Genomic DNA, 27,714 nt, shown 5'->3' with positions numbered 1-27,714 from the left:
ATCAAGCGTAGTACAAAATGTGTTTAACAGCTCCTTATTATCTGCTATATGCACCCCGTTGATTTGGTTCGAATTTTTCATATCTTTATTGTAATCTTTTCTTTGAATCAAGAATAAAATTATTTGTATTATCATGTTGTATTATATGCGATTTCGTTCATAATACTAGAAATCAAAACAATTTATTACATGATCAATAAAGTAACATAAAACATCGACCCAACTTCTACCTTTGTAATTTCTCTTATTTTTTGTTATATTCTCTTTTTTTCTCTTTATATAAAAAAATTAAAAAGACTAATTAATAGGAGTGCTTACATTATCAGACCAAAAAAAGAAAGAAAAAGGAGTGTTTACATTGGCCTTGCTTGCTTGGAAAGGAAGTAGACAGCTGGTTCGTGGAATTAGCCTAGTTATATGCATGGACTCGCACTTCCCCACGTTTCAAGTTTAAACTGCACCTGGACTCTTTCCAAAAACGCGGAGCAGTTGGTCTTCCACTCGCTCCACGCACCTCTTCACAACCCAAACTACCCAAAACGCCCTTTTCCCGCCGCCAATTCACATGTTCCCCAACTCCTTGCCTACTAAGAAAACCGAATCTTCCTCAACCCCTCGATAAAAACCACCGCGTTCCATCCCCATCAAACCAAACCAGACCCTCAAAGCAAAAGTCTAGAGAAGGGCGAGCTCTGAAACATGTTGGGGAAGAAGAGGTGGTTGTTGTTTAGGAGGTCGATGAGAAAGGAATCGTGGAGTGTTAGGTGGAAGTATTTGGGGTCTGCCTTCAAGTTTAGGCCGGTGAATCTCCAGCTTTCTTTCTACGATGACGTTGTGTTCAAGATTGTTTCAGTTTTTGAGGCTATAGTGTTGGCGCTCAGCATCGCTTTCTTCTACCTTTGCTGCGGTTGCAGCTTCTGAGTCTCTTCTGTACCATTGAGTTTGAAGATATCTTCTCTCTAATTCTCTTCTGTTGAATTTCTTTTTATGTTCTTCGAGGGTACAGTTTTCGGTGCAAGTTTTCGGCTAATGGGTGATTCGGCCTAGATTTCAAGTCTTTAATCTTGGGTTTCAAGGATATGTGGGGGTGGAGACGAGATTTGGGGAAGAGATGAAGCTAATAATGTCACATTGGCTGTGTAATTCTGCTAATTTGCTTAGATGTTTATGTACAAAGTTAAATGATTAATTGACTTCTTTCATGAACTCTGACTTTCAATTCTGCAATTTGCCTCTGGTTTTCTCTTTTAAGCTGTGCAAATTATGGTTTTTCATCTTCGAGATTTGATGCTTCAAACTAACCAATAGGCCATTAGGCTCTGATACATAATGTCAATGCTTAGTTCTATCTTTTAGGAATTGCTAAGGCTGCCACTCTGCCAGAAACAAACATCTCCTAGAGGCATTTGGCTTCTTCATGCTAGAGTTTTCGGTCAATACATCACCGAACATTACTAGTTTTATTATTTCATTGGGAATTCCCATACTAGTTTGGAACAGAGGAATCTGCCGAGATCCAGTGCTCTTTCTGTCTTTCAGTTCATCCAACCATGGCCTATAGAAATAAATTTTACTTATGAAATTGTGCAGCACTATAAGAACAGGGAATAGCAATTCTAGTCTCTGCATGCTTTGATTATTCCACCAAGCTAGAAATGTCAAACCCAAATCTGGCAGTCAGATTTAATCTCTTCTGAATTCTCGCGAATAAGGAAGGGATGCACAATACACACCAACTATTAAGAAGTGTCTCCCCTAATTGGGTAGCTAGATAGAACTTCTCTTTGTGATCCTAATTATATCGTCTACTCTCCCCTCACCCCTTGAGTTAATCCCAATATTTGCAGAATCACTCACTAATTATCAATCAAGATAGAGGAGTCAAACTCTCTTCTTGCGAGTGTGTGCATCTGTGAGCGGTCTTCTGTCGCCCGAGTTGCATTTTCACACGGTCTAATTAAAGGGACAACAGTATCACCCTAAAATATGTTGTCAACTAGCACTTACAATGTCCTTACCTAGCAATTCTAGTCTCAGCACCTAATTATGCAATTTATGCAGAACTATGAGAAGTTTAGAACACATATATAGGAAACACCGAAACACAGACGAGCATAAGCCAAATGTCTTCAAAACACAAGTCTCAAAATGCACCACACAAGTCTCAAAATGCACCACTTTCCAATCCTAAAGCTTGGAAAATCAAAACACAAAGTTGCAATTCAATGGCATACATAATTTGAGACAAAAGCTACCTATTCCTCTGAACAAAACTCAAGCCCTTCATGGCGCTTCTCTTACCGGCGCCTCACACTCATTCTTCTAGCTTGTGCCCAATAATGCCACATTTGAAGCAGAAGAATTGAAGCCTTTCATACTTGAACTCCACCCAACACGGCTTACACCCTTCCAAACACAAAACCATCCCACCTTTTAATGGCTTCTTGATATCCAATATCACCTTCACCCTCATAAACCTTCCCCAAAAATCTCCATCTTCCCCTTCATCAACCTCCAGGCACATTCCCAAACAGGTGGCCAGCATTGTTCCTACCACCTTACTCATACCCAACAATGGCAAGCTATAGATTTGGACCCAGCAATCTATATGATCTAGCTTCATGCGATGTGGGGGCAGAGCCCCATCAGGGTAGTGCAAAACCACCAAGGCCTTATCGAAATTCCAAGGGCCATTTTCAAACACTCTCTCCCTATCTTCCATGTCTCCGAACACAAACAGGAATACATTATCATCTTATTTGGTGAGCTTCCAAGCCGTAGTCATCATCGTCTTGAATGCGTTGCGGTTGAAGTGTTTTGTTGTGTGAACCTTGCCAACCAGTGAGAAGTCTAATGTGGCTTGAAGGGACTCAAAGTGCTTCTTTGGAACATGGAGCGCATCTTTCAGCCGAGCTTCAGTGAGTGTGACTTTCCCAGCAAACTTCGAAACGACCTCCTCCATTGTAATATCTCAAATTGCCTGTTTGTATTCTGCTGAGTTTTCAGAGAAGAAGGATGGAAGGCTTATCAGATTCCTATATGGGTGGAGAGTAGAAGAGACGACTTAAATGCTCGGCTTATTTATTTTGGGCGTGATTTTTCTCTGCTTTGGGGCTTTCTAATATTACTTTGCCCCAAAGATGCACAATTGCACAAAGGTAACTAAGCTGACAAAGTCATCGTAGAAAATATAGCCAACTTCACAAAAGAGGTTTAAACTAGTAAGTGCCTGATATGAGACATCCTCGGTGTTTGAGTTGTCCACAAGAACATATATACAAGATTGATATATATCCAACAATGAGTAGAACATGTGTGAAACTATATTCAATTTTGCAAATGCATTGGGAGCAAACTCGTGCAAATTCTGAATTTTGTGAATGCTTGAATAAGAATAAGAAATAGGCAAGCAGGCTGCTGCTTTGTGCTCTCAATAGAGTAGAACAGAATGCCATCACCCTACATTAATGTCCCAAAGTAAGCTTTCCTTCCTGTTACAACGAGGCAAATCTTTTCTTTATATTGTTCCTTTTGGCTCTTTGTTTTTGGTCAATCAACAAGTGTGGCATTCAGTTTTCTCTTGTTCTCTATTCCGCGGTCCACAGAACGTGACAGCTATTCTAGCCTTGGCAACATTGGATTATTCCTCTACCAGACATGAACTAACACTGAAATTACTAACACAGCAATGCAGGATCATTAGAACATCTATTTGAGAACATACATGCCATATATACTATTACTATCTGAGACATTTAAATTTCTTGGATTTTTGGAAATACCTATTCCTTCTCTATCTTAATAAAGAAGTTCACCTGTTAGGCTTCTCTTTTCAGATTTCGCTTCCATACGCTTGTCATGGTTTGATTTTGGCAACTTAGATTATCTGCTTTTGGGCAATCACCAATTGTGATATTTAATTTTCTTAAGCAGGTCCTATATACAAGTACATAAATTACTTGGAGTTACATTTCGTAGATTCATGAAAATATGCAGGACTATAAGTTCAGGGATTTGAGAACATAAATGAGGAGAGAACCACAGAATCCAAATCCATTTTATCTGTAATGCAAAAGTCATAATCAAAACTGAGATACTTCAGTTGAACTGCCTAGTCCATTAATTGACACAATGAAAAGTTTTTGAGGCCCCAAAAGAAAATACAACGAAACTAAAAGTCGATCTACCTAAGAAACAAGGCATGGACCATACCACATAGATAGCTAGGCTGCTTTTCTTTAAGTTTGGTTACTTCTATTTCGCCTGATCACCTTTCTGATGACTCTTGTCTGCTTGCAGCTCTTTGGCACTGCAGAACCAGATTGAAAGCCACCCTTTGTCCAATCATCTGCACTAACATCATGTTGCCCTATGGAACCAAATCAAAATCCAACCTTAGTTAAGTCTCCCAGATCACCATTGCTCTCCGGTCCTTCTGTATGGCTAAGCTTCGGACCACATTCCTTCGATTCCTCAATCACCTCTGGCTTCTTCGTATCTTCATTTCCACTCCCAAAATCAAACGCTTCCTCTTCCTTCGACCACAATCCAACCCAAGAAGATACATACTCCCACATCCGAGAAAATGTCACAGACAAAAATCCCCTTTCCTTCCCAATCACAACTTCACATTCACTCTCATTGTGCCCCCAAATCCCACAATGGTAACAAAACTTCGGTACCCCTTCATACTTGAAATCCACCCAAAATGGCTCACACCCTTCAAGACAAATCTTCATGCCCCGCCGCAATGGCTTAGTGACATCCAACCTCACTCTCAACCTCATACAATTTCTCCAACATTCTCCATCACCGTCTTCCTCAACCTCTAGGCATTTTCCCAAACAGTTGGCTATCATTCTCCCAAGGGCTACATTCATACCCAACAATGGCAAGTTGTGCACTTGGACCCATAAATCTGCACGATTCAGCTTCATTTCAGATGGTCTCACAGTCCCATCTGTGTAGTCCAGAACCAACAAGGCATTTTCAAAATGCCAAGGGCCATTGTCAAGCACTCTCTGCTTGTCTTCCATGTTTCCGAATATAAATAGGAATAGATTGTCGTCTATTTCTCGAAACTTCATGGCTTTTGTGGGCATCCAAGCCATGACCATCTTGGTTTCGAATGCGATTCTGCAGAAGGGATTTGTAGTGAGGACCTTTCCTACCAGAGATAGGTCTAATTTGGTCTTGAGGGACTCAAAATCGTGGGTTTTGACGTGGATCACTTCCTCCTGCTCAGCTTCAGTGAGTGTAATTTTTCCTGCAAACTTGGAAATCACCTCCTCCTCCATTATTTAGAGAAATCGTTTTTGGTCTCTGGTTTTTCTGATAAGAGCTAATTAGGAGAAGAGGTATCGATGACTGCCGTTGAGTCTTATTTTATCTTAGGAGTCCAAGTCAGTTGGTATAGTTCCGAGTCCATAGCAATTCTGTACTTCATTCAAAATGAAAAACTCTGTTTTATCAAAGACAATTCATTTATAATAATAAAAATAATAAAAAGCAACAACAACAATACCACAAAATGAGACTATATACCCATAACATTATCAAATCCAGGCTGCAGCAGTACTCCGAGTTCTGAAACCTAGAAGAGAAAGACTACAAGCCAAGGTAGTAGTATTTCAGAGATGAGCAACTCCCAGCGATAAAACTTTGTTTGCTACATTGAATCACTCTCAATACAAAGAAGACCATGAAACTGGAAAGGCCAATTATCCATGTCATGGCACACCACTTAAGCTTTTCAAACAAGTGCTTTTTCTTTTTTGAGTGCAAAAGGGCAGAATTACTTAACGAAGAAGAAATTTGTGGCATTGTAAATTTCTGATTTTTCTTAAAATATAGGACTCTGGTTATTGTTTGGGTTTGGTGATCAAAGGACAAATTTGACGAAAATAAATGAAATCATATAGTTAGTAGATAATCGAAGTAGGGATCGATTGAGCTTTGAACTTCCAAGAATGCTATACGTACAATGGTACAGAAAACACAAGTCTACTCCAACAGAAGACAGGGTCAGCTGGAAGTAATAAAAGTAAATCATGAAAGCAAGAGCCATTTGGGAGGCAGAATTGCATGTTATGGTCCACCATTTTAGCTTTTCGAAAGGGATTCCTTAACTAGGATGAAACCATGGTCCTGCAGTGACCTGCAGATTTATAAGTCATAAAACAAAATATACCTTGTAGCCAGTTGATGGCATCTCCAAAAGGACATGGGAAAGGCAAGAAATCCTCTTTAATTTTCTCATCTGTTGTGCATGATTGTATATATTTTGTCCTTGGTGGATTCCTCCTTGGCCAAATTCCATTGTGTGGGGATCTAATCAGAGGAAATGGAAGTCCTGGCTTTTAGAATTAAAAGGAAACATCCTACTATGCAGGTCAATTCTATCATTTTTAGAAAGAAAAAATGATTGACCTGGATTTCTGATTAACTTGTTAGGTTCTTGAGTACATTTTCCTGCTCAGACTACTGTTTCCATAGCTACTGATGGTGAAGATGCAATGGATTTCTGGTCACTTTATTCTGTATTTAATTATTTTTAGGGTATAGAGAGAAGGAGAGCCTAAAATTTGAACATCTAACATTATGCAATATCACAGGACATGAACATCATACTGTTAGGCGACATCATCTAGTAGCAAATGTTCTATCAAAACTAGCTAAATGCATACTCAACACGCCAACATATAGAAATGAAAAACCAAATTGATAAGCATGAGAACCGTGCACTGAACTAGAATGAACCACTGAGAATTCGTTTATGCATCCTTCCCCATCCACATTTGAGGTTGATGTGCACTTCCACAGTTGTCATGCGCTGTACTTAGTCACACAGTTGAACAATCAACTCTGATACCTTTTATCAAATCTTGTAGGTTTAAAGATACAACTTACGAATACATTGCACTTGGTATTCTCGCACAACATTTTAAATACTGCACAACAATATAAAAGGAAGACTTGCTTGCATGTGTATACAATGACACAATCACAATCATTGGTGTTGTGAAACACATGATTTCCAGTATATGTAGCTGGTGCTTTATGCAAATAACAATTGTTGAGTTCCAGTAGAGAGAGAGAGCAACACTTGCTGAAAATACAGGACGGAAAGGTAAATCATGCAAAATTCTGGGCAAAATCTGTATGACACCGTTCATTGAACAATATTGAATAGTGCTTTGGCGTTTGGCTTTTAGTATAGTGTAATATAATTAATTTGTCGAACAATATGTAATCATAGTAACGTAGTATGTAGTATGTATGTTAGCTGAGGTGGCAGCAGAAATATCTTCTTGTAAAACAGTATATAGCTAGCTGCCAGGCTCTCTTATCTCTTTGCTTCCCGACTTCTAAAACCTCTAAACCTCTGCTGGAGTGAAGATGCAGGCCTCAATTTTCATTCCAACTTCATCAACCTCTCACTCCCTTCTGAAACCTATCTCAAACCCTCTTCTGGGTCATTCTCTATCTTCAAAACCATGCTTGCCTCTGAAAAGAAGAGCCTCTTTCACCACCAAAGCACTTCTGTCAACTACTAAAGAATCAGTCTTGAAAGATTTTCATGAACGCAGAGCTCTCAAGGTAAACCAAACCTATCATGTTTTGCTAGTTCTGTTGCTGAGAAAATGAAATTAAACCTTTTCATTCTTCCATTTAAGGCCTTGCTCAACTAATACCTCATGTTTATATTAATGTCTGTTTTGCAGATTATTTCAGGTCTGCAGAATTTTGACAAAGAAAATGTTGCATCAGTCATTACTGCTGCAGAACAGGTTTGTTTCATGTACATACTCCATTTACAGATGAGATGATAAGATTAACGTCCATTTAGCTAAAGTAACTTTGTTGTTAAACCAAGTGACAAAATATTTTACTACGAGGCCTATTATCTTCTTCTTTATGCTTTGTGGTGTTAAATTTCATTGATTCCACAGCTAAATGTCAATTAATTTAATTTTTTTTTGTTATTATGTAATGTGTCATTTCATATAGGGAGGAGCAACTCATGTTGATATAGCTTGTGACCCTGAGTTGGTGAAGCTTGCTATTGGTCTAACTTCTCTTCCGGTACGTAAATACTCTTTTTGTAAGGGTTTGTGCTATATTAACCTTGATTTCTATCGTCACGCCAGAAGATTGATTGATTGGAGATGTCTCCACTATGCAGGTTTGTGTTTCTTCTGTAGATCCCGAGGCATTTCCAGCTGCTGTTGAAGCAGGAGCACTAATGGTTCGAATCACAAACTAATTCCTTTCATACTATACTAAGACCGTTTCTCCCGATGCTACATAATTTGACCAGAATGTGACAATCTTCTTTTTCGGTACGGTTTGTGGTAATTGATGGCTTCTGTAGGTTGAGATTGGAAACTATGACTCATTCTATGAGATGGGTGTGATTTTCACTCCTGAGCAGGTACTGCATCTGAGGGTTAAAACGCTTATCAGCAAGAGTTCACCTATCAGAGAAATTTTACCAAGGATCTCTCTTCTTTTTCTATAATGTTTTACAGATATTAAATCTAGCAAAACACACCAAGAGGATTCTTCCATCTGTGGCCTTATCAGTCACTGTACCACATACACTAAGCCTCCCAGACCAGGTCACAAGCAGCATTGCTGAAAGCCTATATTTGATCCAATGATCCATGCATTTTGTTTGGTTTAACCAAGCTAGTTGAATGACAGGTCAAGCTTGCAGAGATGCTAGAGCAGGAAGGTGTAGATATCATCCAGACTGAAGGAGGAAAATGTTCCAACCCCTCCCAATCCGGCGTTCTTGGTTTGATCGAGAAGGTAATAGCAACCTAGATTCCACAAGACATTGTTTCAACAATCAAATCTGATGGTGGTATTTGGTATTTTAGGCGTCACCAACATTAGCAGCAGCATACTCTATATCACGGGCTGTCAACATTCCTGTCATGTGTTCATCTGGACTGAGTGCAGTTACAGCACCAATGGCCATAACAGCAGGAGCAGCGGGTGTGGTGAGTAAACCATGAAACTGGTTCCATTTCTGTACCTCCGAGGAGATCCAAAGTATAATGGATTAACATACTGTGTTTCTTTGCATCATTGTTGAATACAGGGCGTGGGCTCAGCAGTTAACAAGCTCAATGATGTAGTTGCGATGATTGCAGAAGTCAGGAGTATCTCCGATTCATTAGGAGCATCAGCCGGTACCAGTAGGCGTAGTACCAGCGAAGAAAAAACTTTGAAACTGTAATTCAATCGCATAATACTATATTAGAGGAGGAAATAAATTATGATGACCTCCAGGTCTTTAGTGTAATAAAATATAAATTGTTAGCACATCCCATCCCATCTGAATAAGAGCATGACAATGGTACATACACATTGTTGGCAAAACCATCGACAACTTTACAGTCTTTACTAATCAAGAGGGAACTGCCAATGGTTTTATCAAAAGAAACCAGTAAAAGCTAAAAGAGAGGTTAGACAGTACTGATCAAATAAGGTGCATCTACATTTCTCACTACTAAAATCCAGTTGGTATAGTTATCTTTCCATTGAATAAAGCACACAACCAACTGTGAAATCTGCATTCTCACTACTGAAATCCAATTCTGAACAGATATAGACAAGAATAATACAAGCGTTGACAGTTGTTTAATGGACAGATGATTAGTATACAAATGGTTTACTTTCATCCCATTGATACATGTTTGTCAGATATAGTAATCTTCATCATCCTCAGTTTCGTCACCCTCACCACTTTCCTGCAAATGTTTAAAATCTGGTCAGTAAATTGCAATTGACAATCAATAGGCTTTACTTGTAAGATAAGAATCAGGTTTTTACCACAAAGATAATCTTTGCGAGCTTACCTTTTTCTTGATATATTCTGACATGGCCTTGTCAAACTCGGCTCGTTTCTCCATGGCTATATCATAGTATTTGACCTTGTCCTAATATAAGAAAAGAAAAAAGGTTGAATGAGGAAAACTCTCTATGCAACTATTGGCCTAAATTAGCATAGTTGGAAACTAGTAACCAGTCAAAATTTTATTATAGTTTGATGCTTCATGCCTGCAGAAGAGTATAAAAGCAAGATCGTCTAATTGGTGACAACCAGAAGCAGTAATTAGGAATAAACCAATTGCATACTACAGCCAGTATCACTTGGCTGTAAATCTTATGAACCTAACCTAATGTGGGTCACTTCAACATAGATAGATTTTGAGCTATAAGTAGAAGTTTTTTCTATTGAGCTAAAGCATAGTATAATGGCATTTAATGTAGATAATGGCAAAGTAGATGGATCCTGAGCAAAGTCCTAATCAACGTCGATAATGGCATTCATAGAATCAATTAGAATTCATCTCTTGCTACACCTCTGTGATATTATACAAGTTATATGCAACCATGCATAAGCACAAGCCATACACAAGTTTTACTGTGTTATAGAATGTAAAGGTTGGGTTGGTATCAAAATTTTGCAAACAAACTTGACATTAAAAACTATCATAAAGAGTTCTTCTTCTTCTTTTTTTCACAACAATACTATAACTTCTACTTCAATACATCAACTGTCCACCAAGTGAACTAAAGTCGGATCACAAACCTCATATGTCAATGTCTTCCACTTCTCTCCACATGCCTTTCCAACCTGAATATTAAAGCACTGTTAGCTCACATAGAGGAGGAGCAATGATGGAATGACGACAAGAGAAGGAAATTTCACACATTATCACATGAACTCTATCCTACTTACCTCACGCATAGTCTTGACTTCTGGATTTTGCTCTTGAAATTCCTTGCGGAAGTCCTCCCTTAAGCACAAAAAGAAAATCAAGTTTATGAGAAAGCTGCTCGCACTGAGCTAGTTTCAAAAATCAATTGAAACCTTTAGATTGCAAATATGAGTTCTGATTTGGGCCATTTCAACTATAATGATCACTTAAATTACAACTCATGCAACTATATTGAGAAGATGCTCACTTATCTGAAAAAACAGAACACTTCTGAACAAATGAGCTAAGAAAAATTAAAAGATAATTGTTCCATTATGTGACCTTTCTAAGCATCCTATATCTAATTGACCAACTGTAGTAAAGACTTTCTTAACTATACATGTGAATAAATCTACATACAATGGCTGGTGTGTATGCATGAAACCAATCTGCAGGAACCATAATCGCATAACTCTATCTCCACAAACAACATTATAATTTGCAAAGCACCACTATTAGTACCCCAGCACGAAGTAACTGAGGTCCTCATATAGCCAAGTACACTCTGTTTGGTATATTTGAGAGCAATCAGGAATGCATATGTCGTAAGCAACTCTAAGACTTGCAAACTTGCATGGGGTCCTCATATAGCCAAGTACACTCTGTTTGGTATATTTGAGAGCAATCAGGAATGCATATGTCGTAAGCAACTCTAAGACTTGCAAACTTGCATGGGAATTATATTCCATTGAATACATTAAATACAGTTGACCTTGTGTAAGCTATTACACAAGGACATTTAATTAGCTATATAATCAAATGCCTGGGAAATAGCTATATAACCAAATGCCTGCAAAGAGGTTTCTTGTTCAAAATACCTAAAATGACTTTCTTGTAACATGTTAACTTACCATAGTGTTGAATATCCTTCCAAAACTTCCATTTGCTATTATAAAGCACCAAGTAGAAAATCTCCCATCATCTTAGGTCTAAAGACCAGAACCAGAATCACACCAAAGGATGATAAACTAAACTCATGATGAGTTCTCATAGGAACAACAGAACCACACAAAGCAAATAATCAAGCATGTTGGCAGTTTGATCAGGTATAGGGGCAAACTATACACCTTCACAAAAGTGAAAATATGTGCTGCAACTACAATAAAAAAAACATATAAAGGAATGAAAGAGGTAACTTACAAGAAATAGAAGAATGCAGTTGGTGGTTTCTTGGGCATCTTGGCATCAATTTTAGCACCTTTTTTCTTCTGCTTGGTTTTTGACCTTTTAACTGAAACAACCCTCTTTTCCTTCTCCTCAGCTCTGATTAAGCTTGATAACCTCTCTGTCGCCTCGCTTCGTCTGACCCTCAACACCATTCTCCTAAACAATTTCACAGTTTTTATGAGATCTCTTCAAACACTATCAAGAGCAAAATAGACTGTAAAAACCCAATTTCTTATTCAACAATGTCTGAGACCCTCAACATATAGAAAAACTTTGTGAAACTAAAAATAAAGAACTATTGATCTCCAATTTCCCATTTCAAACTAAACCCTACCACCCAATTTGTTTGAGAAGATAAACCCTACCACCCAATTAAGCCTTACACAACTACTTGGCTAAGCAACTTGCGTTCCCAAAACCTTGGGACTCAAAAAAAAAAAAAAAACACAACCCATCAAGCAATACAAACCAAAGTTTCCACTCTCTGCTTGGTTCTCCATTTCTTGTGTGTTTTACTGGGTTTTCTCAGCATCGAAAACAGAGCATAAAACTGTGATGACAAAAATTACAGTGGACGAAAATTACCGAGTGGAAGCTTCCTCTGGGGCGTTGGTGGAGGAAGAAGAGACTGGTTCCTGAGAGTCGTTGGTTTTCTTTGCCATGTATATGGTGCTCTTGGCTTTGGAGCTGAGTCGGCTCTGGGACTCTGGGTTGTGTGGTGAGTGGCTCAGACTGCGCTCGGGGCCACGGTCTCTGCGTTTTGACGTTTTAACACCATGACAGCGTCAAACGATGTCGTTCCGTGATCCACTTTATTCTATTTTGGGTTGTAGTGTGTACTTGATTTTCTTTTGGTTCTGAAGTTTTGGAATTTGGGTTGTACTGTGTACTTTAAAGAAAAGAAGAAGTGAAGGACTAAATCGAATAATTTATGATTTCAACAATTGTTATGAACAATTGTACCCAAAAAAACAAAACTTATTACGATGATTATATCCATCAATTAGTAATCATTGCGTAGAGATTTTTTTTTTTTTTTTTTTTTGAAATATGAATAAATTACGGTTAGTTTTATAGTTGTTTCAAAACTTTTCCTATAATGTCATATGTTTGGGCTTATTTTCATGGTAATGTTACATTAGATTACTCTAGGGTTTCTAGACATGGTTCAATCATGTCGTAGCCTAAATATAGGTGAATCATTACGTAACGTTATCTACATTTACTTTTAATGGATTGACAACCACATTCCCTCAAAAAATCATATATTTTACAAAATGGTTAAATAGTCCCGAAATAGTCTTTTGGAATGTTCTAAAAGAGAAGAGAGTTTTCAGTAAACTTAGCGAGCCAGCGAGCCACCACATTTATTCAATTATCAAAGTGTATGAGGTCATGTGTACAAGTCTAGAGGTTGTAAAGGGTTTCCATGAAACAAAAAAACAATAACAAAAAATGAGTCTTTTAGTTTAGGTTTGATTAATTGGACGGACATGTCACATTTTTGGGAGTATCAATTGCATTCTCTTTGATTAATATACGTTAGTGAAAGTAATATTACTTGCAAGTGTTCACCTAATAAATTGTGATAGATAGATAAGTGAATTCAGTTACATATTAAAATTATAACAACTTAAAAATATGTATTTAATTTCAGCCGTTATACTCACCCGTCTCTCACAAGTTGTCCTTTAGGTGAGCGTAACTCATATTAATTGAGTGAAAAGTTGATGACCAAATCCAAATTAGCTAATTCACTTAGAATAACAACTACATATGTTTTATTCAAAAAAAAAAAAAAAACTACATGTGTTACATTTGCAGCTTCCTATATCCAAGGGCATTTTCATGAAAAATAGGAATGCATGAAAGGTGTGAGCTCCCATAGCAATTATATATAATTGTATCTCTCTTAAAAATATAAAATCATTAGTAAATGTGTTTTAAGGGACACATACAATAGTGTCACTATTTAGCTAAGTACATGCCAAGTACTTCAAAACAACCTCCAAAGGCATATCTCACAAGAATAATCCATACTTCCATTCCCTAAGGCAAAACTTTAAAACAACAATATCTAGAAGCACCACATATAATACAAAGTTTAAATTAAATATTTCCTCCTCCTCTTTCTCTTCAAGAACACAGTTAGATGGTCAAACGCCTACATTACTTCGACTAGCCACTAGAAATGCACATGAGTTGTTGTTGTTCTTTTTTTTTTAGAATAAAAAGATTTATTTAAAAAACAAATGATTATCTCACTCTTTTTTTCTTTTAATCGGGATTGATGTCGCAAGTCATATTGCTTACATTAGTGAGTTAGTAACACACCCACTCAATCAGTATTCGGATCAAGATCCATGAAAGTATCTCCAGCAAAGTTAGACTAATCTTCCACTGCATGCCTGTGAAACCTATTGACCACAAACTGGTGAGAGTTATTACTTGAACTCTAGATATAGGAGTTCCATAGTAAACAGCTTGATCACCCACCTGGTGCTCATACTTAAAAGAGAATCTGAGAGATCCCTCTTCAGAGTGACGTGGCGTATATATAGCAGCGCAGCTGAAGACAACGAGGTTTTCCTCCTCATACAAAAACCAATCCCAACCCCCCCCTTCTCTCTCACTCTTTCTTTCTCTCCGATTCAAAATCACATCGTTGGCGTCGCCACCACTCTCCTTCACCACCATGCAGGCCATTCAGTCCTCCACGCTCCGACCCGCCCCGCTCGACCCGCTCCGCAAACGGACCCACTTCCCCAACCTCACTCCCAAACCCGCCTGCAGACGCGTCTCCTTCGTCTCCGCCTCCTCCTCCTCCGTCTCCGCCCCCACCCGCGAGAAGGACCCCAAGAAGCGCGTGGTCATCACCGGCCTCGGCCTCGTCTCCGTCTTCGGCAACGACGTCAACACCTACTACGACAAGCTCCTCGCCGGAGAGAGCGGCGTCGGACCCATCGACCGCTTCGACGCCTCCAAGTTCCCCACCCGGTTCGGCGGCCAGATCCGCGGCTTCACCTCCGAGGGCTACATTGACGGCAAGAACGATCGCCGCCTCGACGATTGCCTCCGCTACGCCATTGTTGCCGGCAAGAAGGCTCTAGAAGATGCTGATCTCGGCGCCGATAACCGCCCTAAGGTCACTACTTTCTCTGATTATAATTCAATTACTTCGATTTTAGTTCCATTTTTTGAATAGGAGTAGTGATTCTGTTATAAACTATGGATCTGATTGTTAATTTGTTGCTAAATGTGAACATGCATTGATGAAATGTAGCGGAATTTATGGTTGTTTATCGATTTTGATTTAGTAATGAATCATGTACATGACTCTGAAATGGTTGAATTTTACTTCACTGACAGCTTGATAAGTCGCGGGCTGGTGTGCTGGTTGGATCAGGGATGGGTGGTCTTACTGTGTTTTCTGATGGTGTTCATGCACTGATAGATAAAGGTCACAGGAAAATTACCCCGTTTTTCATTCCCTATGCTATTACAAACATGGGATCTGCTTTGCTTGGAATTGATTTGGGCTTTATGGGGCCGAATTATTCAATCTCGACGGCTTGTGCTACTTCAAATTACTGTTTCTATGCTGCGGCGAATCACATTCGTCGGGGTGAAGCTGATTTGATGATTGCTGGTGGGACTGAAGCTGCCTTGATTCCCATTGGGCTTGGGGGGTTTGTTGCATGCAGGGCATTGTCTCAGAGAAATGATGATCCGAAAACTGCTTCTAGGCCGTGGGACAAAGATAGAGATGGCTTTGTTATGGGTGAAGGTGCTGGAATATTGGTGAGTCTGCATTGGTTATGAGTTTGAAGCCAAATGATAATATGTTGTAGTCTGACTTAGATCATTGCCTATTTTTTACGTGATCTGAACAAGCATGTTGACATAGAAGTTGAACCTTTTTGCTGCTGATATTTTTAGACGCTGATTTTAATCATAACATCTGAAGTGATTGATCTTGTTGACAGGTAATGGAGAGCTTGGAACATGCGATGAAACGAGGTGCACCTATTATTGCCGAGTACTTGGGAGGTGCTATCAACTGTGATGCGTATCATATGACTGATCCAAGAGGCGATGGACTTGGTGTATCTACATGCATAGAGAGAAGCCTTGAAGATGCTGGTGTTTCACCTGAAGAGGTGCTGTCTTCCTTAAACCTGTCTTACTTCTGATTTATAGTGTTCGTCTCTTGGCATCATTGACTGAACTACTCCATTACTGTATCAGGTTAACTACATCAATGCCCATGCAACTTCCACTCTAGCGGGTGACCTGGCTGAGGTTAATGCTATAAAAAAGGTGTTCAAGAACACTAAAGAGATAAAGATCAATGCTACTAAGGTAATCTATCTTGCTCTGTCTATCCTTGTCGAAAAAATAAAATCTGGCTCGGTCTCTGTATCATTTAATATGATTTGCCATTCCTGACGATGTTTCTTGTTTATACTTTGTTTCAGTCTATGATAGGTCACTGCCTCGGTGCTTCTGGGGGTTTGGAAGCTATTGCTACAGTGAAAGCCATACAAACAGGATGGCTACATCCTTCCATAAACCAATTTGTATGGCAATACTCTTAGTTTCTCTGTTTTGGTAGTTTTTGTTTTCGGGATTTTGAAAAGCAATTCACAAAGCATAGTACTACTTTGTTTAGTTTCATGTTTCTATGCTTTTTGTTTGCTTACCCTTATTGAAATGGTTTCTGATATGTGGCTTGTTCATTCTCAAACAGAATCCAGAACCCTCAGTCGAGTTTGACACTGTTGCAAATGTAAAGCAGCAGCATGAAGTGAATGTTGGTATGAATCCCAAACCTTCAAACTCCCTTTGCATTTATGTCTTAATTGCTTCCGCCCATCTAAATATACTCTTTACATTGTTTACGCAATTTTCAGCCATATCAAATTCGTTTGGATTCGGAGGACATAACTCTGTCGTCGCCTTTTCTGCATTCAAGCCTTGATCATCCAAGCTTGTCTGCAAGTTTTGTACTACATCAGTCTTGCTTAGAGGAGATCTTAACTGTATCTGAGGCTGCTTTCATTCTTATTTTTGGAGCCAGTTGTAGCGAAATAATCAAGAGTTACTCTATTTCAAGGACAGTAGTCAATTAGATACCAGGTTCTGTGGGTCAGTAGCAGGTCTTTTATTTTTTCACTTTTACATGTGTGGTTGTTGACTTGTTGATATGCTGAATTGTTGTATTTAATGGAAAGCTTATTCTGATTTTATTGTTTGAACCAAAAATTTGGCCAAACCATGTTTGTCGTCATGCTTTTACAAACTCTGAGATGACTCAGATGAGGCAGAGTTCCTTGTGAAATTCATAAAAGAAGATATGTACAGGGAAGGTACACTTATTGAACATGTCTATCCTGGGATCTCATATAGCGAAGAGCCAAGGCCTAAGCTAGAGACCATTACAAGTCCAAACCAACGAGGCTTCCAAGCCGGATGCCTCATCCTCACTACTATGCAACTCATGGTTTCGATTGAAGAATGACGACCGCTCTAATTTGGTTGAGCTTGCAAATAAGCTACAGTTGGAGATGCAAATTTGGTTTCTACAGTTTGTTGACAAAGCTCAATGATGCTGGTTTTCGGGTGTTTGGAGAGTGCTCAGGAGAACGACATATAGCCGTGTCATTCAACATGTTGGGATTGAAAAAAAAGAAAAAAAGGATTCAACATGTTGGGATGAATGATGTTTGACAATTCTTCACCTTTTGCTTCATCCTGATATCTATTTTTAGGCCTATTTTGGATCAATCATGGAGTTTTCATTACTACAAAAAGGGCCAGGGTTACGGAGGATGCGTGCCTTAAGTGATAAATAGGCACTGAAGAAGATATATGTGCCTTTAGTTAGAAGAGGAACGAATCAGGTGTGCGAATTTAACATTGGAGACAGTTTACTGCTCCCATTCAATAAAAATACCACAAAATGAAGGCACTTATTTCGATTACGTATTTTTATCTCATATCCGCATGAAGTCGCCTCACTTGCCATTCAGACACTATGAAGACCCATAAGAGCTAATCAGCTACACCACCGTCCTTGCTCCGCCGGTGGTGACTTGGCTTTCTTTTGGTATCATGTACTTTCCTCTTTTAGATTTCATCTTTGTTTTTGATCTTTAATCTGTTTGGAATAAATCTGGGCCTCAGTGTTTCTGGGCTTCTTTGGGCTCGAATTTACTTTCCAAAAAGAAAAAGAAGTGGTGAATTGCGACCCAAGCCGCTCTTCACTTTTCTTCCACATGAATTCATACATGCGAATTTCAGCTTGGTTGGTGCACGCCCGGAAAATATAAGCCGGACAGGCCGGTGAGCAGTTTGTCACTGAAAGAGTTTCTCGAACAATGTCCCAAGCCGGCTAAACGGGAAGAGCTCGGCCTTAATGAGCTTTCTGCTAAGTGGAAGGGTACGTATGTACTTTTCATTTGTGTTTTAGGGTTTGTCAGGAAGATTATCTGCAATACCTGAATCGATCTCTATTTCATTACAACATCGAAGTTTTATAGATTGCGGACGAAAATTTTTGTTTTGATTTCGTTGCTGTTAATTGTGTGAAATTCTCATCAAGTTTTTGGTCATTGAGTGTCTTCTATGCTACTAAATCTTGAAGGCCACCGCTCTTTTTAGCAAAGTTGGTCATGTGAGCTTATCACCCCAGTGGGGACATCAAGGTGTTGGCACATTGGCTTTATAACTAGATTAAAAAAAGTGTTATATTTTGGATATAAAAACTAACATATTTACATAAATGTCACTACAGTAAAAAGTCAACAATCATTCTCTCTTTCCTCTCCGGCGAGGTCTTCGGTCAACTCCGGCGGGTCTCAGGCCAACTCCGACGAGTCTCCGGCGAACACAAAAACTACTGTTACTAACACCAAAAGCTACTGTGGTTAGCAACAAAAGCTACTCTGATAAGATTTCCGGCAACCTCCGGCGAGGTCACAAAAACTACTATCACTATCAACAAAAGGTACTGTCACTAGCAACAAAAGCTACTTTTGTGAGATTTCCGGCGACCTCCAGTGATGTCACAAAAACTACTGTCACCGGCAACAAAAGCTACTCATAAGATTTTCTACAGCCTCCAGCGAGATAATAAAATCTACTGTCACCAACACCAAAAGTTACTCTCACCAGCAACAAAAGCTACTCCTGTGAGATTTCCGGCGAGATAAGAAAAGCTACTGTCATCAACAGTATAAACTACTTTCACCAACAACAAAAATATTCTTATCAACAACGAAGGCTACTCCAGTGAGAGTTTCGTCGAGATAAGAAAAGCTACTATTATCAACACTAAAAGCTACTCTCACCAACAATAAAAGATACTCTTACCAAGAATAAAAGCTACGCTCACCAATAACAAAAGCTATTATCACCAACAACAAAAGCTATTATCACTAACATCAGAAAGCTGCTCTCACAAATAACAAAATCTACTCTCACCAACTACTAAAATTACTCTTACCAACACCAAAAGCTACTCTTATCAACAACAAAAACTACGATCACTACCAACAAAAGCTACTCTAATCAACAACAAAAGTTACTCTCAATAACGCCAAAAGCTACTCAAACAAACAACAAAATCTATTCTCACCAATAACAAAATATACTATCAAGTAACACAAAAGCTACTCCCTTAAATTAAGACTAATAAAGCTACTCACAATGACTAAGAAATCTATTCCCAACCAATACAGAAGCTACTATGAAATATCAAACAAATATAAATTGAAAATATCCACTACTTGAATCAAATTACTCTGATTTCAACTTCAAACAAACACAACTCAAGAACTTGATAAAGTAATCATCACATTTATCCATCTATACCAGAACAAAATGACAATCCTTCTTAACAAAAACTTTAGCAATTCTCATTCTGTCCTACAATTATGATCTAATACAATTAGAAAACCACAATACATCTACAACATTACATAAGCAACAAGCGATAATCATTTGATCGGATAGAGATCAAACTAAAACAATTTCAATCACAGCATGACTAATCTGATGATTTGTTAATATGAGATCAAGGATAACAGTGCCAGAATTCACCGAATCAAATTGCAGAGTAAGAGAATAGAGACCGGAGGTTCTAGGCTTCTGGTTGTCGAAGGTCATCATCCGGATCCACGACCTCAGCTCGTTGAAGCTTCTCGGCTACAGCTGCGCTACGCTTTGGACTCGCTGGCGTTCGACCGTGTTCGACCATGAGTACAACAAATCTCGTTCTCGCCGTTAGCCGGAACAACGGATCTCCCGACCTTAATTCACTGCACCCGCGATCCAAGATCTGAAGGTTAACCTGCTTGTGGAGAACCAGATGTTTCGGGTTAGGCTCGAACTACTTGTCGTCGACGATCAGGTGTTTTGCTGGCGAGCTTGTGAGGTATGAGGTCTGCAACGGCGTCGTGTGAGTTTGAGAGAGAGAGAGAGAGAGAGAGAGAGAGAGAGAGAGAGAGAGAGAGAGAGAGAGAGAGAGAGAGAGAGAGAGAGAGAATGTGTGGAGCAGAATGGATGCCTATTATTTCAGCTTGTTTCGATAAGGTGGAAGGGCAAATTTGTCAAATGGGGAAAAAATTGAAGCATTAGGTGGCCTTATGAAGACAAAAAATATAAGATGGCCTTATGACTAATTAAAGTTTTAAAAGATCACTTGTGTGTAATTTTTTTTTTTTTTTTTCTGAAACATTTGGCCTTTTCCCCTAATCTCATGGCTGGTAGAAAGCTTGTTCGAGATTTGTTCCTCCACACACTGACTTCTTCAGTCTCAACAACAGGTTTCAGGCACGATAATTCGATTGCTTTTGGAAAATGGGTATTCCGGGAATCGTCGATTCAGTGTCTTCAATGAGTTTTCAAAGCGGGTCAAGGAGGAAACCAGTAAGAATCCACAATTTAAAAAGACAGTCAAGGAGCAAGTGGAAGAGCTCAAGGGGGTGAGAAGAAGATCAGAAAGTTAGAACGAATCAGACAACGGAGCACTCAGGGTCTAGCCGTCTAATGATACTGCAGAAACATTATTTGGAAAATTTAGGTTAAAGGGTTTCTTCATCGAATGTTTCCTCCGTCTTTCATAGATTCAAGGAAGCAAAGTTTGTTGACATGGCCAAAAAAGGACATCACATTCTAAAGGATGAGTTAAATGGTAGTCCAAGTGAGAAAAAGTATATAGGGTTTGACCTTTCTTCCATCCCACGAGTTCAAAGAAGAGCAACAAGCGACATCGCTATTGTACCCACCAAACAATCTCGTTGGAGCAAAAAGTGGGAGGCTTTCAGAATGAAGGGAATAATCCTCTATTCAAGCGTATCAGTGGGATAAGTGAACCTTGAAATAAAAAGCGAGGAGATCATTGATGACATGAAGGAACGCTGGGAAACTACTGATAGAGTGGTAGCCCAATAGTTCGCAAAATTCAGGATATCAATGAAGCTATTTTTCCAGAAACAAATGCTAGCTGCAGCAACAATTAAGGAGATCCATGCCCGAGATCTATCTTTCTCTTTACCAGATTTTGTGGTAGAGGTTCAGAATGTGGTCAAAACTGTGTTAAATGCTTACATGAAGGGAGATATTAAAACACTGAACAAGTACTGTGCTGATGAGGTGATTGAGCGGTGTATAGCCGAGCGTCAGGCTTTTCAAAGACATGGCATCTTTTTTGATAACAAGATTCTACATATCTCTGAGGTGGAAGTAACAGAAACCAAACTAATTGGAGACTCTCCCATCATCATTTTAGGGTTCCAAACACAGCAAGTCTATTGTGTACGTGATAAAAATGGTGCAATAACAGAAGGCAGCCACGATACGATCCAAACCGTGTACTACACCTGGGACATGCAACCTTGGGATCCTGAAGAACTTCCTCAAGGTGCTATTTTCCCGATATGGAGAGTAAGAGAGATCAGGGCCGGAACTGAAAATTTAGAGGCTCGAGGCGTACTAATTTGTGGAATTGACAGTTGTGACCTTCTAGAGTTATTTGAAATGATTGAAATTTAATTTGTGGATAAAGTTATATTTACAAATTATGCGACCAAACCTCTTGTTTAAGAGTCAATTCAAGTAACCAAGTTGAATCACTATTTTTGTTGTCTTCTTTTTCAGATTATAGATAATTTTTTTGCCAGCAGTCGTGCTGTTATCAAATGGTGTTCTAGCTATTTCTGATTTGAAATATGACCACTGGACTAATGATTCTCAGCACATTGAACCGCAGTGTGCTGCTAACTTTTCCAAGGTTACAATTCCATAGCGGGGGGCAAGCTCTGAGACTGGTACTATTAGGGGATTTGGTTATGTTAAGTGTTTCAACAAGGAAGATGCATAACCAAAAACTTAATGGCCTCTCTAATGTTTTGATGAGAAAAACTTCTAAATTTATAAGAATTAGTATCATGTTTCAAGATGTTGCATGTGCAAGACAATATACAATTAACAATAAATAAAATCAAATCTAGCCAACGCTGATTAGACTTGAATCCCAATATATATATCCTTGGTGGCTAGGGAGGAGGAAACATTCTAGCATGACCCTCAGCACGGATTAATTTCTGGGCCTAAAAGAACATTTGAGAAACCGTGTGATCTCGATTAAAAAAAAAATGTACTCAGCAAAATTCTTAAAACATCTCCAACAGCTTTCCTATAATTTGTATTTTCTCTATTTTAAAAATATGTATTTTTTGCTCTAACGGCTTCCGCTATACCTATCCCTATATTACATAATGGTGTTTCTAAATGTACCCAGCAAACTTCTTAGTATACGCAGCAAAATTATTTGTTTTTAAATATATCTAATTAAACCAATTACTTTCCCAAACTGCCCTTATCTTGTACCCAACAAAAAAACACAACACAACGATGAAACTTCAAAGCCACTACTAGAAATCTGTTCATTTACATCACATCATTTAAATCGGTTAGACTTGCCCACGATGTAAAAAAGTAATTTAACATCGTTTTACGAAAATACCGATTTAAATGTATGTCATTAACATCAGTTCTTAAAATGACTGGTGTTAAAAATTTAGTTCGAAAATTTGCGGGAACCTATATTTGCAAAAAGCGCTAAGTCTTTTAAGTGAAATGAAGAAGCGGGACTAAAACTCAAAACTTTCACACTTAGAAAAAAAATTGCGCCCGACCCCAAAACTGAAACACAAACCCTAAGCTCAGTGTCGACCTCCATTCTCAACCCAGACTCGAGCTCCTCCTAAACTCGAGCTCCTCTTCCTCCTCCTCACCATCACAATCCTCCCTCCTCCATTCTCAGGCAGAATCTGAAGCGCCGAGATCCCGACCTCGATATAAAATTGAAGTAACAACTCTAAATCCTGAGCCCGGCCTCGATCTGAGATTGGCAGAGTTGAAGAAATTAAAGAGGAATGGTTCTTTCCTCTCAAGCCCCACCGAAGTCGGGGTTGGAACCCTAAACCCGAACACAGCAACCCAGCTGCACTCAACTGCGCCGTTTCTGACTCTCTCCGTGACTCCGTGTCTCGGTCTCCGCCGTCTCTAACTCTCCGTCTCCGCCTCTCCGGTCTCCCATATCCGAGTCTCCGTCTCCGAGCTCCAGGTATCTCTCTCTCCCAGTCTCCCTCTCCGTCTTCTTCTACTCCTCTTCCTCTTCTTCTTCTCTTCTTATCTTCTTCTTCTTAATCTGATTGATTCATGAATAACCCATTTGAAATTGAAATTGAATTCCTAAAGTAATGAAATTGTATGTATGAATGTATCCTGATAATCTGAATATGTTGGTCTGGCCCAGATTGGAGCTACTTTCCCTCTCAACTCAAACCCTAGCCCCTCCTCCTCTTGTCTCACAGCTCGCCTGAGGCTACTGAATGCGATCATGGCCGACGTCGCCACCCAGTCGTGTGCTCGTTGCAGCAAACCCGCCAATCTTCAGTATGTCAATTTCTCACTCTCAATTTTTTTTTTTCAATTTCGCTAATCTTTATGATTTTTTTGATTAATAAAGCTATAATCTTGATGCTACTGAATCAGAAATACTTGATTCTGAGATTTCTTGAATGTTCATGGCTTGAAAGATTGGAACTTTTGTTGAATTAAGCTTTAATTTTCCATTTGCATTGGTATTTCTTACGATCAGAACCAAAGCAAGAGCAGGATGAAAATGGCAGTGAAAGCAGTCAAAGTACTTTCAGTTATGACCAACTGAGGGTTAAATCTGACAATCCAGTAACTGGAATTGATTTTAAGAGAAGAGAGGTTGGTCATTTGTGAATGTTTTTACACTTCATCATCTGTTTTGAAATGGTAATTACATTTTCTGTTTGGCTTTGCAGGCCTACCTCTCTGATGAAGACTTTCAGACCATATTTGGGATGACGAAAGATGCTTTCTATCAACTGCCAAAATGGAAGCAAGACATGCAAAAGAAGAAAGCTGATTTGTTCTAGAGACCAAATTCATTAGCATGAGTGCTTTGCCAGTTTTTTTTTTTTTTTCCTTATGCGTCATAACTTTCACTTCATTCATTTTAATCAGTGCTTTTCTGTGGGGTAATTGTGGTTTTACTGTCAGTGATGATGGCTTGTTTGCTGTCTAGCACTTCACTCTTGATGAGCACTTTGCTGTGGTTAGTATCGGTATTGATTGCAATGCTGCCTATAGAGTGATATATCTTATTTCTCTTCTTTCTCTACTGCTGCTGCTTCCTTAATTATCACAGATGGTAGTCCAAAGGACAGCGCAGGTCAAATTCTTTCATTTGATCCATGTGTATTTCATTTTGCAGTTTACATTGGTATTTCCAGTTTGGTATAGGTTGATGTGCTATGACTGCAATCAAGTTAGACTTTTCTGCTCTCTAGGTGTTCTTTTTTCTTATTTTGGAAAATCATTAATGATATATTCATTTTGAAGATCAAAACTCCGGATCAAATTGAGAGGATGCGAGAAACTTGTCGAGTAAGTTCCAACTGCTTATTCTGAATTTGTTCGTTATATTTAGTTCTGATGAACTAGTGTTATCTTGTTACTTATTTTCTTTTTAACTTGCTGCCAGTGCCTTTTCACTTTATCCTGTGGACCTTAAACAAATGCAAATTTTGATGATGATTTGACTCTTTCATTTAAGGATTTTCTCTCTTCAAAGTTTTAGTTATTCTTTCTATTACATCAGACTTCATGTCTTAACTATTTTTTTTACTGATACTGCTTTGGAGGAAGAGTTTCCGTTAATAAAGTCAAAGGGATTTCCTGAAAAAGAAATGTGAAACTTTAAAAAGAGATGGAACAATTACATTAAGATGACTAACAAAGGAGACAAGACTGAGAATATGGTTTATTTTTACTGTAGGATCATTTCATTGTCCTTGATGAACATTTCTATGTGTCAAACAGAATAACAGGTTTAGGGCTTTATGATTTACAGAGCTTGTATATTTTCATAGCTCAAACAATCGAAAATTGAATTATAGATGGGTGGATATTTAGGGATATCTGCGTTCCTTGAAGAAGACAACATATTCTGAAGCTTTGAGAATTCTAAGGGTGAGTGAATTGTGTGGGTTTTTCTGGTTCGTTTTCATTTTAGATCTTTGAAATGCTGGCTTGGTTTCTGGAATCTAGGTCTTACTGTGTGTGTGATTTGGCTTTGAATTGGTGAAGTTTGAATGAATTGAGTGCGTAGGGAGCTTTGTTTCAGATTTGACCTTTGTTTGTTTGCTTAGAAAAACAATATAAGAGATTAAACAAAAAAGAGATGGTTGTTTTTTTTTTTTTTTCAAATAGGAAGTAATTATTACGTTTCTCTGGCTTTATAACATAGACAATTAAGCTCAATGTTAGCCTAACATGTGGCTTTGGTTCGGAGCATTGTTGAACCAATTTGTAACATTGTCAGAAAGGTAAATCACAGTGAGCTAATATAAGCTGTTGCATATTTGTCTCTGTTTTTCTGGTAAACATTATTTTCCTTATTATGTATTAAACTTTTACCAGTCTTTGGTTGACTACATGTCAGCAATCTTTTGATTAGACAATTGTGCATGCTGTAACTTGAAGTTATGTTAACCTGGAAATTAGGTTCATATCCCTGCAGATAAAGTCTCTATTAATTTGTATGATTGCAATGCCTGCCAGAATTCAATTACTTGTCATTTAACTTCTTTTTCTTGACGTTTTTATACAGAAAAAGATTGGCTTTCAATTCACCGAAGCTGAGTGTCTCAAGATTGATGTAAAAGAGAAGAAAGTCTATTGCCAATCTAATTTAGAGAATGGGGAAAAAGAAATTTGAGTGGACTACGACTACCTTGTAATATTTGTGGGAGCAAATGTTAATACATTCAATACTCCTGGTGTGATGGAGAACTGCCATTTCTTGAAGGTGATGTCCTTTGCAACCTTGTATATTCATGTCTTGCAATACTTTAAAATTATCTCTTCTGGAATGAGGTTTCTCAGGTAGTGGGAATCAATGTATGCATCTTTGTTACTAACTCATCTTGAGATACTTGCCTCATGCAGGAAGTAGAAGATGCCCCAGAAGATACGAAGAACTGTTATTGAATGCTTTGAAAAGGCTAGCCTGCCAACTGTAAATGATGAGGAGAAGGAGAGAATTCTTCATTTTGCCGTTGTTTGAGGTGGCCCAACTGAGGTAACTATTTTCTTTTAGTTTCTTTGCACTGGTTGTGCTTTTCTTTTCTTTCTTCTTTTTTTGAATTGGTACACTGTCAACTCCCCCGGAAACATTTAGTTCACAAAATGCTTTTGATTTGTTTGTGAACGTAACCATACAAAGTACCAAAAGCTGGGGCTAACTGAACTCTTTTGTGCAGGTTTAAAGCAGAACAGCAGCTACAATGTCAAAGCTACAGAGTTTAAACTCAAGAGTGAGGCCTTGGCATTTGTACAGAGTTTTTTCTTTGCTTCTAGAACTGCTTCTTTTCAAAAAATTTATCTTTTTTTACTTTTGAATGTTTTCAGGTCATTACTGGATACTTACTAGCAGGATCTGCCATTGGACCCAGTCACCCAGAGGCTTGAATTTTGTCAGTGAAATAGTCCAAGAGGCTTGTCTTTATTCCTATTTTGCTTGATTGATTCTTTCTTTGCGCTTCCCCTATTGACTGTTTCTTCAGGATTATGTTTTCAGTTGTTCCATTTGCAGATTCAAAATCATGAATACTCATGTTATACTAGATTCAAAATCACGAATACTCATGTTATACTAGTTCGGTCTTTTGCCATTCGGTATAGGTGGATCTATAATTTTCTTGTCATTAATTTATGTGTGTTTACATTTGGTAAAGTCCAGTTATATTAGTATTGAGATTCACTGCCTTTTTAGTACCTTTTAAGCTCAGTCATGTCGGTATTTCTTTTTGTTGAATTTAGTAATACCAAAAATCACTGTCATTAGGTTTATGTTGCACTGTGAAACTGACTTTGTCATTCTCTTGCAGGGCCTTGGATTACAAGTTGTGAAATATTTGGCTGCCAAATATGAAGAGCTAGGGTGTGAAGTGAAATGGATGGGCAAGCCTGATAAGGTGATCTAGTCACATTGGTCTGGTTACCGCTGTTAACTTCACTTCATGTGAACCTTTAGCTTAATACATATTTCTCTTGCACTTGACTACCAAGATGAATTTTGAGCAAGGCTACTTTTTTGCTTTGAAGCAAAGCTCGGTGTAGAAATTTTGTAGATTGTTGCTCATATGTTTCTAGGATATCCTTTGTA

General features: G+C 38.5%; 4 protein-coding genes, 1 long non-coding RNA gene and 1 pseudogene across 7 annotated transcripts; 4 read left to right on the top strand and 2 right to left on the bottom strand.

Annotated features, from left to right (window-relative positions):
* Positions 1-4,094: 4,094 nt before the first annotated feature.
* Positions 4,095-5,702, bottom strand: LOC133733842 (uncharacterized). Of its 2 annotated transcripts, none has more exons than XM_062161485.1 (2): positions 5,545-5,702; positions 4,095-5,440 (listed from the first exon to the last, which is right to left on the bottom strand). In XM_062161485.1, exon 2 carries the CDS (start codon positions 5,295-5,297, stop codon positions 4,383-4,385), a length of 915 nt encoding a protein of 304 aa, XP_062017469.1. In that variant the 5' UTR covers positions 5,298-5,440; positions 5,545-5,702; the 3' UTR covers positions 4,095-4,382. The 2 variants fall into 2 exon arrangements, with proteins under 2 accessions (XP_062017469.1, XP_062017468.1); XM_062161484.1 differs by having other exon boundaries at positions 4,095-5,435.
* Positions 5,703-7,344: 1,642 nt separating this feature from the next.
* Positions 7,345-9,376, top strand: LOC133729290 (uncharacterized protein ycf23-like). The gene is made up of 9 exons (XM_062156785.1): positions 7,345-7,599; positions 7,725-7,790; positions 8,011-8,085; positions 8,186-8,248; positions 8,375-8,434; positions 8,532-8,621; positions 8,707-8,814; positions 8,886-9,008; positions 9,110-9,376. Exons 1-9 carry the CDS (start codon positions 7,399-7,401, stop codon positions 9,245-9,247), a joined length of 924 nt encoding a protein of 307 aa, XP_062012769.1. The 5' UTR covers positions 7,345-7,398; the 3' UTR covers positions 9,248-9,376.
* A 134-nt stretch (positions 9,377-9,510) lies between these two features.
* On the bottom strand, positions 9,511-12,702 carry LOC133729291 (high mobility group B protein 14). The gene is made up of 6 exons (XM_062156786.1): positions 12,528-12,702; positions 11,916-12,098; positions 10,757-10,814; positions 10,607-10,651; positions 9,870-9,950; positions 9,511-9,761 (listed from the first exon to the last, which is right to left on the bottom strand). Exons 1-6 carry the CDS (start codon positions 12,602-12,604, stop codon positions 9,711-9,713), a joined length of 495 nt encoding a protein of 164 aa, XP_062012770.1. The 5' UTR covers positions 12,605-12,702; the 3' UTR covers positions 9,511-9,710.
* A 1,818-nt stretch (positions 12,703-14,520) lies between these two features.
* Positions 14,521-17,191, top strand: LOC133729289 (3-oxoacyl-[acyl-carrier-protein] synthase I, chloroplastic). Its single transcript, XM_062156784.1, has 7 exons — positions 14,521-15,087; positions 15,312-15,743; positions 15,929-16,102; positions 16,191-16,304; positions 16,421-16,522; positions 16,693-16,759; positions 16,856-17,191. The coding sequence occupies exons 1-7, from the start codon at positions 14,638-14,640 to the stop codon at positions 16,921-16,923; spliced, it is 1,407 nt and encodes a 468-aa protein (XP_062012768.1). The 5' UTR covers positions 14,521-14,637; the 3' UTR covers positions 16,924-17,191.
* A 3,613-nt stretch (positions 17,192-20,804) lies between these two features.
* LOC133731279 (mitochondrial import inner membrane translocase subunit TIM44-1-like) lies at positions 20,805-22,027 on the top strand (annotated as a pseudogene).
* A 2,749-nt stretch (positions 22,028-24,776) lies between these two features.
* On the top strand, positions 24,777-27,630 carry LOC133733417 (uncharacterized). Of its 2 annotated transcripts, none has more exons than XR_009857695.1 (5): positions 24,777-24,932; positions 26,158-26,355; positions 26,496-26,628; positions 26,810-26,863; positions 26,958-27,630. It is a non-coding gene; the product is annotated as an uncharacterized LOC133733417 (long non-coding RNA). The 2 variants fall into 2 exon arrangements; XR_009857694.1 differs by lacking the exon at positions 24,777-24,932 and adding an exon at positions 25,393-25,517.
* Positions 27,631-27,714: the final 84 nt, after the last annotated feature.

Source organism: Rosa rugosa, chromosome 2 (genome assembly GCF_958449725.1).
Source record: "Rosa rugosa chromosome 2, drRosRugo1.1, whole genome shotgun sequence".
NCBI lineage: Eukaryota > Viridiplantae > Streptophyta > Magnoliopsida > Rosales > Rosaceae > Rosa > Rosa rugosa.
This window is presented reverse-complemented; position numbering and strand designations above follow the sequence as displayed.

Bases quoted from the DNA above. Each gene is read 5' to 3' on its own strand.
- LOC133733842 (XM_062161485.1), bottom strand. From the start codon at position 5,297: ATGGAGGAGGAGGTGATTTCCAAGTTTGCAGGAAAAATTACACTCACT.
- LOC133729290 (XM_062156785.1), top strand. From the start codon at position 7,399: ATGCAGGCCTCAATTTTCATTCCAACTTCATCAACCTCTCACTCCCTT. The intron at 8,622-8,706 runs GTCACAAGCAGC...GTTGAATGACAG, and splicing joins CACTAAGCCTCCCAGACCAG to GTCAAGCTTGCAGAGATGCT. The intron at 9,009-9,109 runs GTGAGTAAACCA...TGTTGAATACAG, and splicing joins CAGCAGGAGCAGCGGGTGTG to GGCGTGGGCTCAGCAGTTAA.
- LOC133729291 (XM_062156786.1), bottom strand. From the start codon at position 12,604: ATGGCAAAGAAAACCAACGACTCTCAGGAACCAGTCTCTTCTTCCTCC. The intron at 12,099-12,527 runs GTAATTTTCGTC...GAAATTGTTTAG, and splicing joins CCAGAGGAAGCTTCCACTCG to GAGAATGGTGTTGAGGGTCA. The intron at 9,951-10,606 runs GTTTGTGATCCG...TTCTTATATTAG, and splicing joins GGAAGACATTGACATATGAG to GACAAGGTCAAATACTATGA.
- LOC133729289 (XM_062156784.1), top strand. From the start codon at position 14,638: ATGCAGGCCATTCAGTCCTCCACGCTCCGACCCGCCCCGCTCGACCCG. The intron at 16,103-16,190 runs GTGCTGTCTTCC...TTACTGTATCAG, and splicing joins CTGGTGTTTCACCTGAAGAG to GTTAACTACATCAATGCCCA. The intron at 16,760-16,855 runs GTATGAATCCCA...CGCAATTTTCAG, and splicing joins GCAGCATGAAGTGAATGTTG to CCATATCAAATTCGTTTGGA.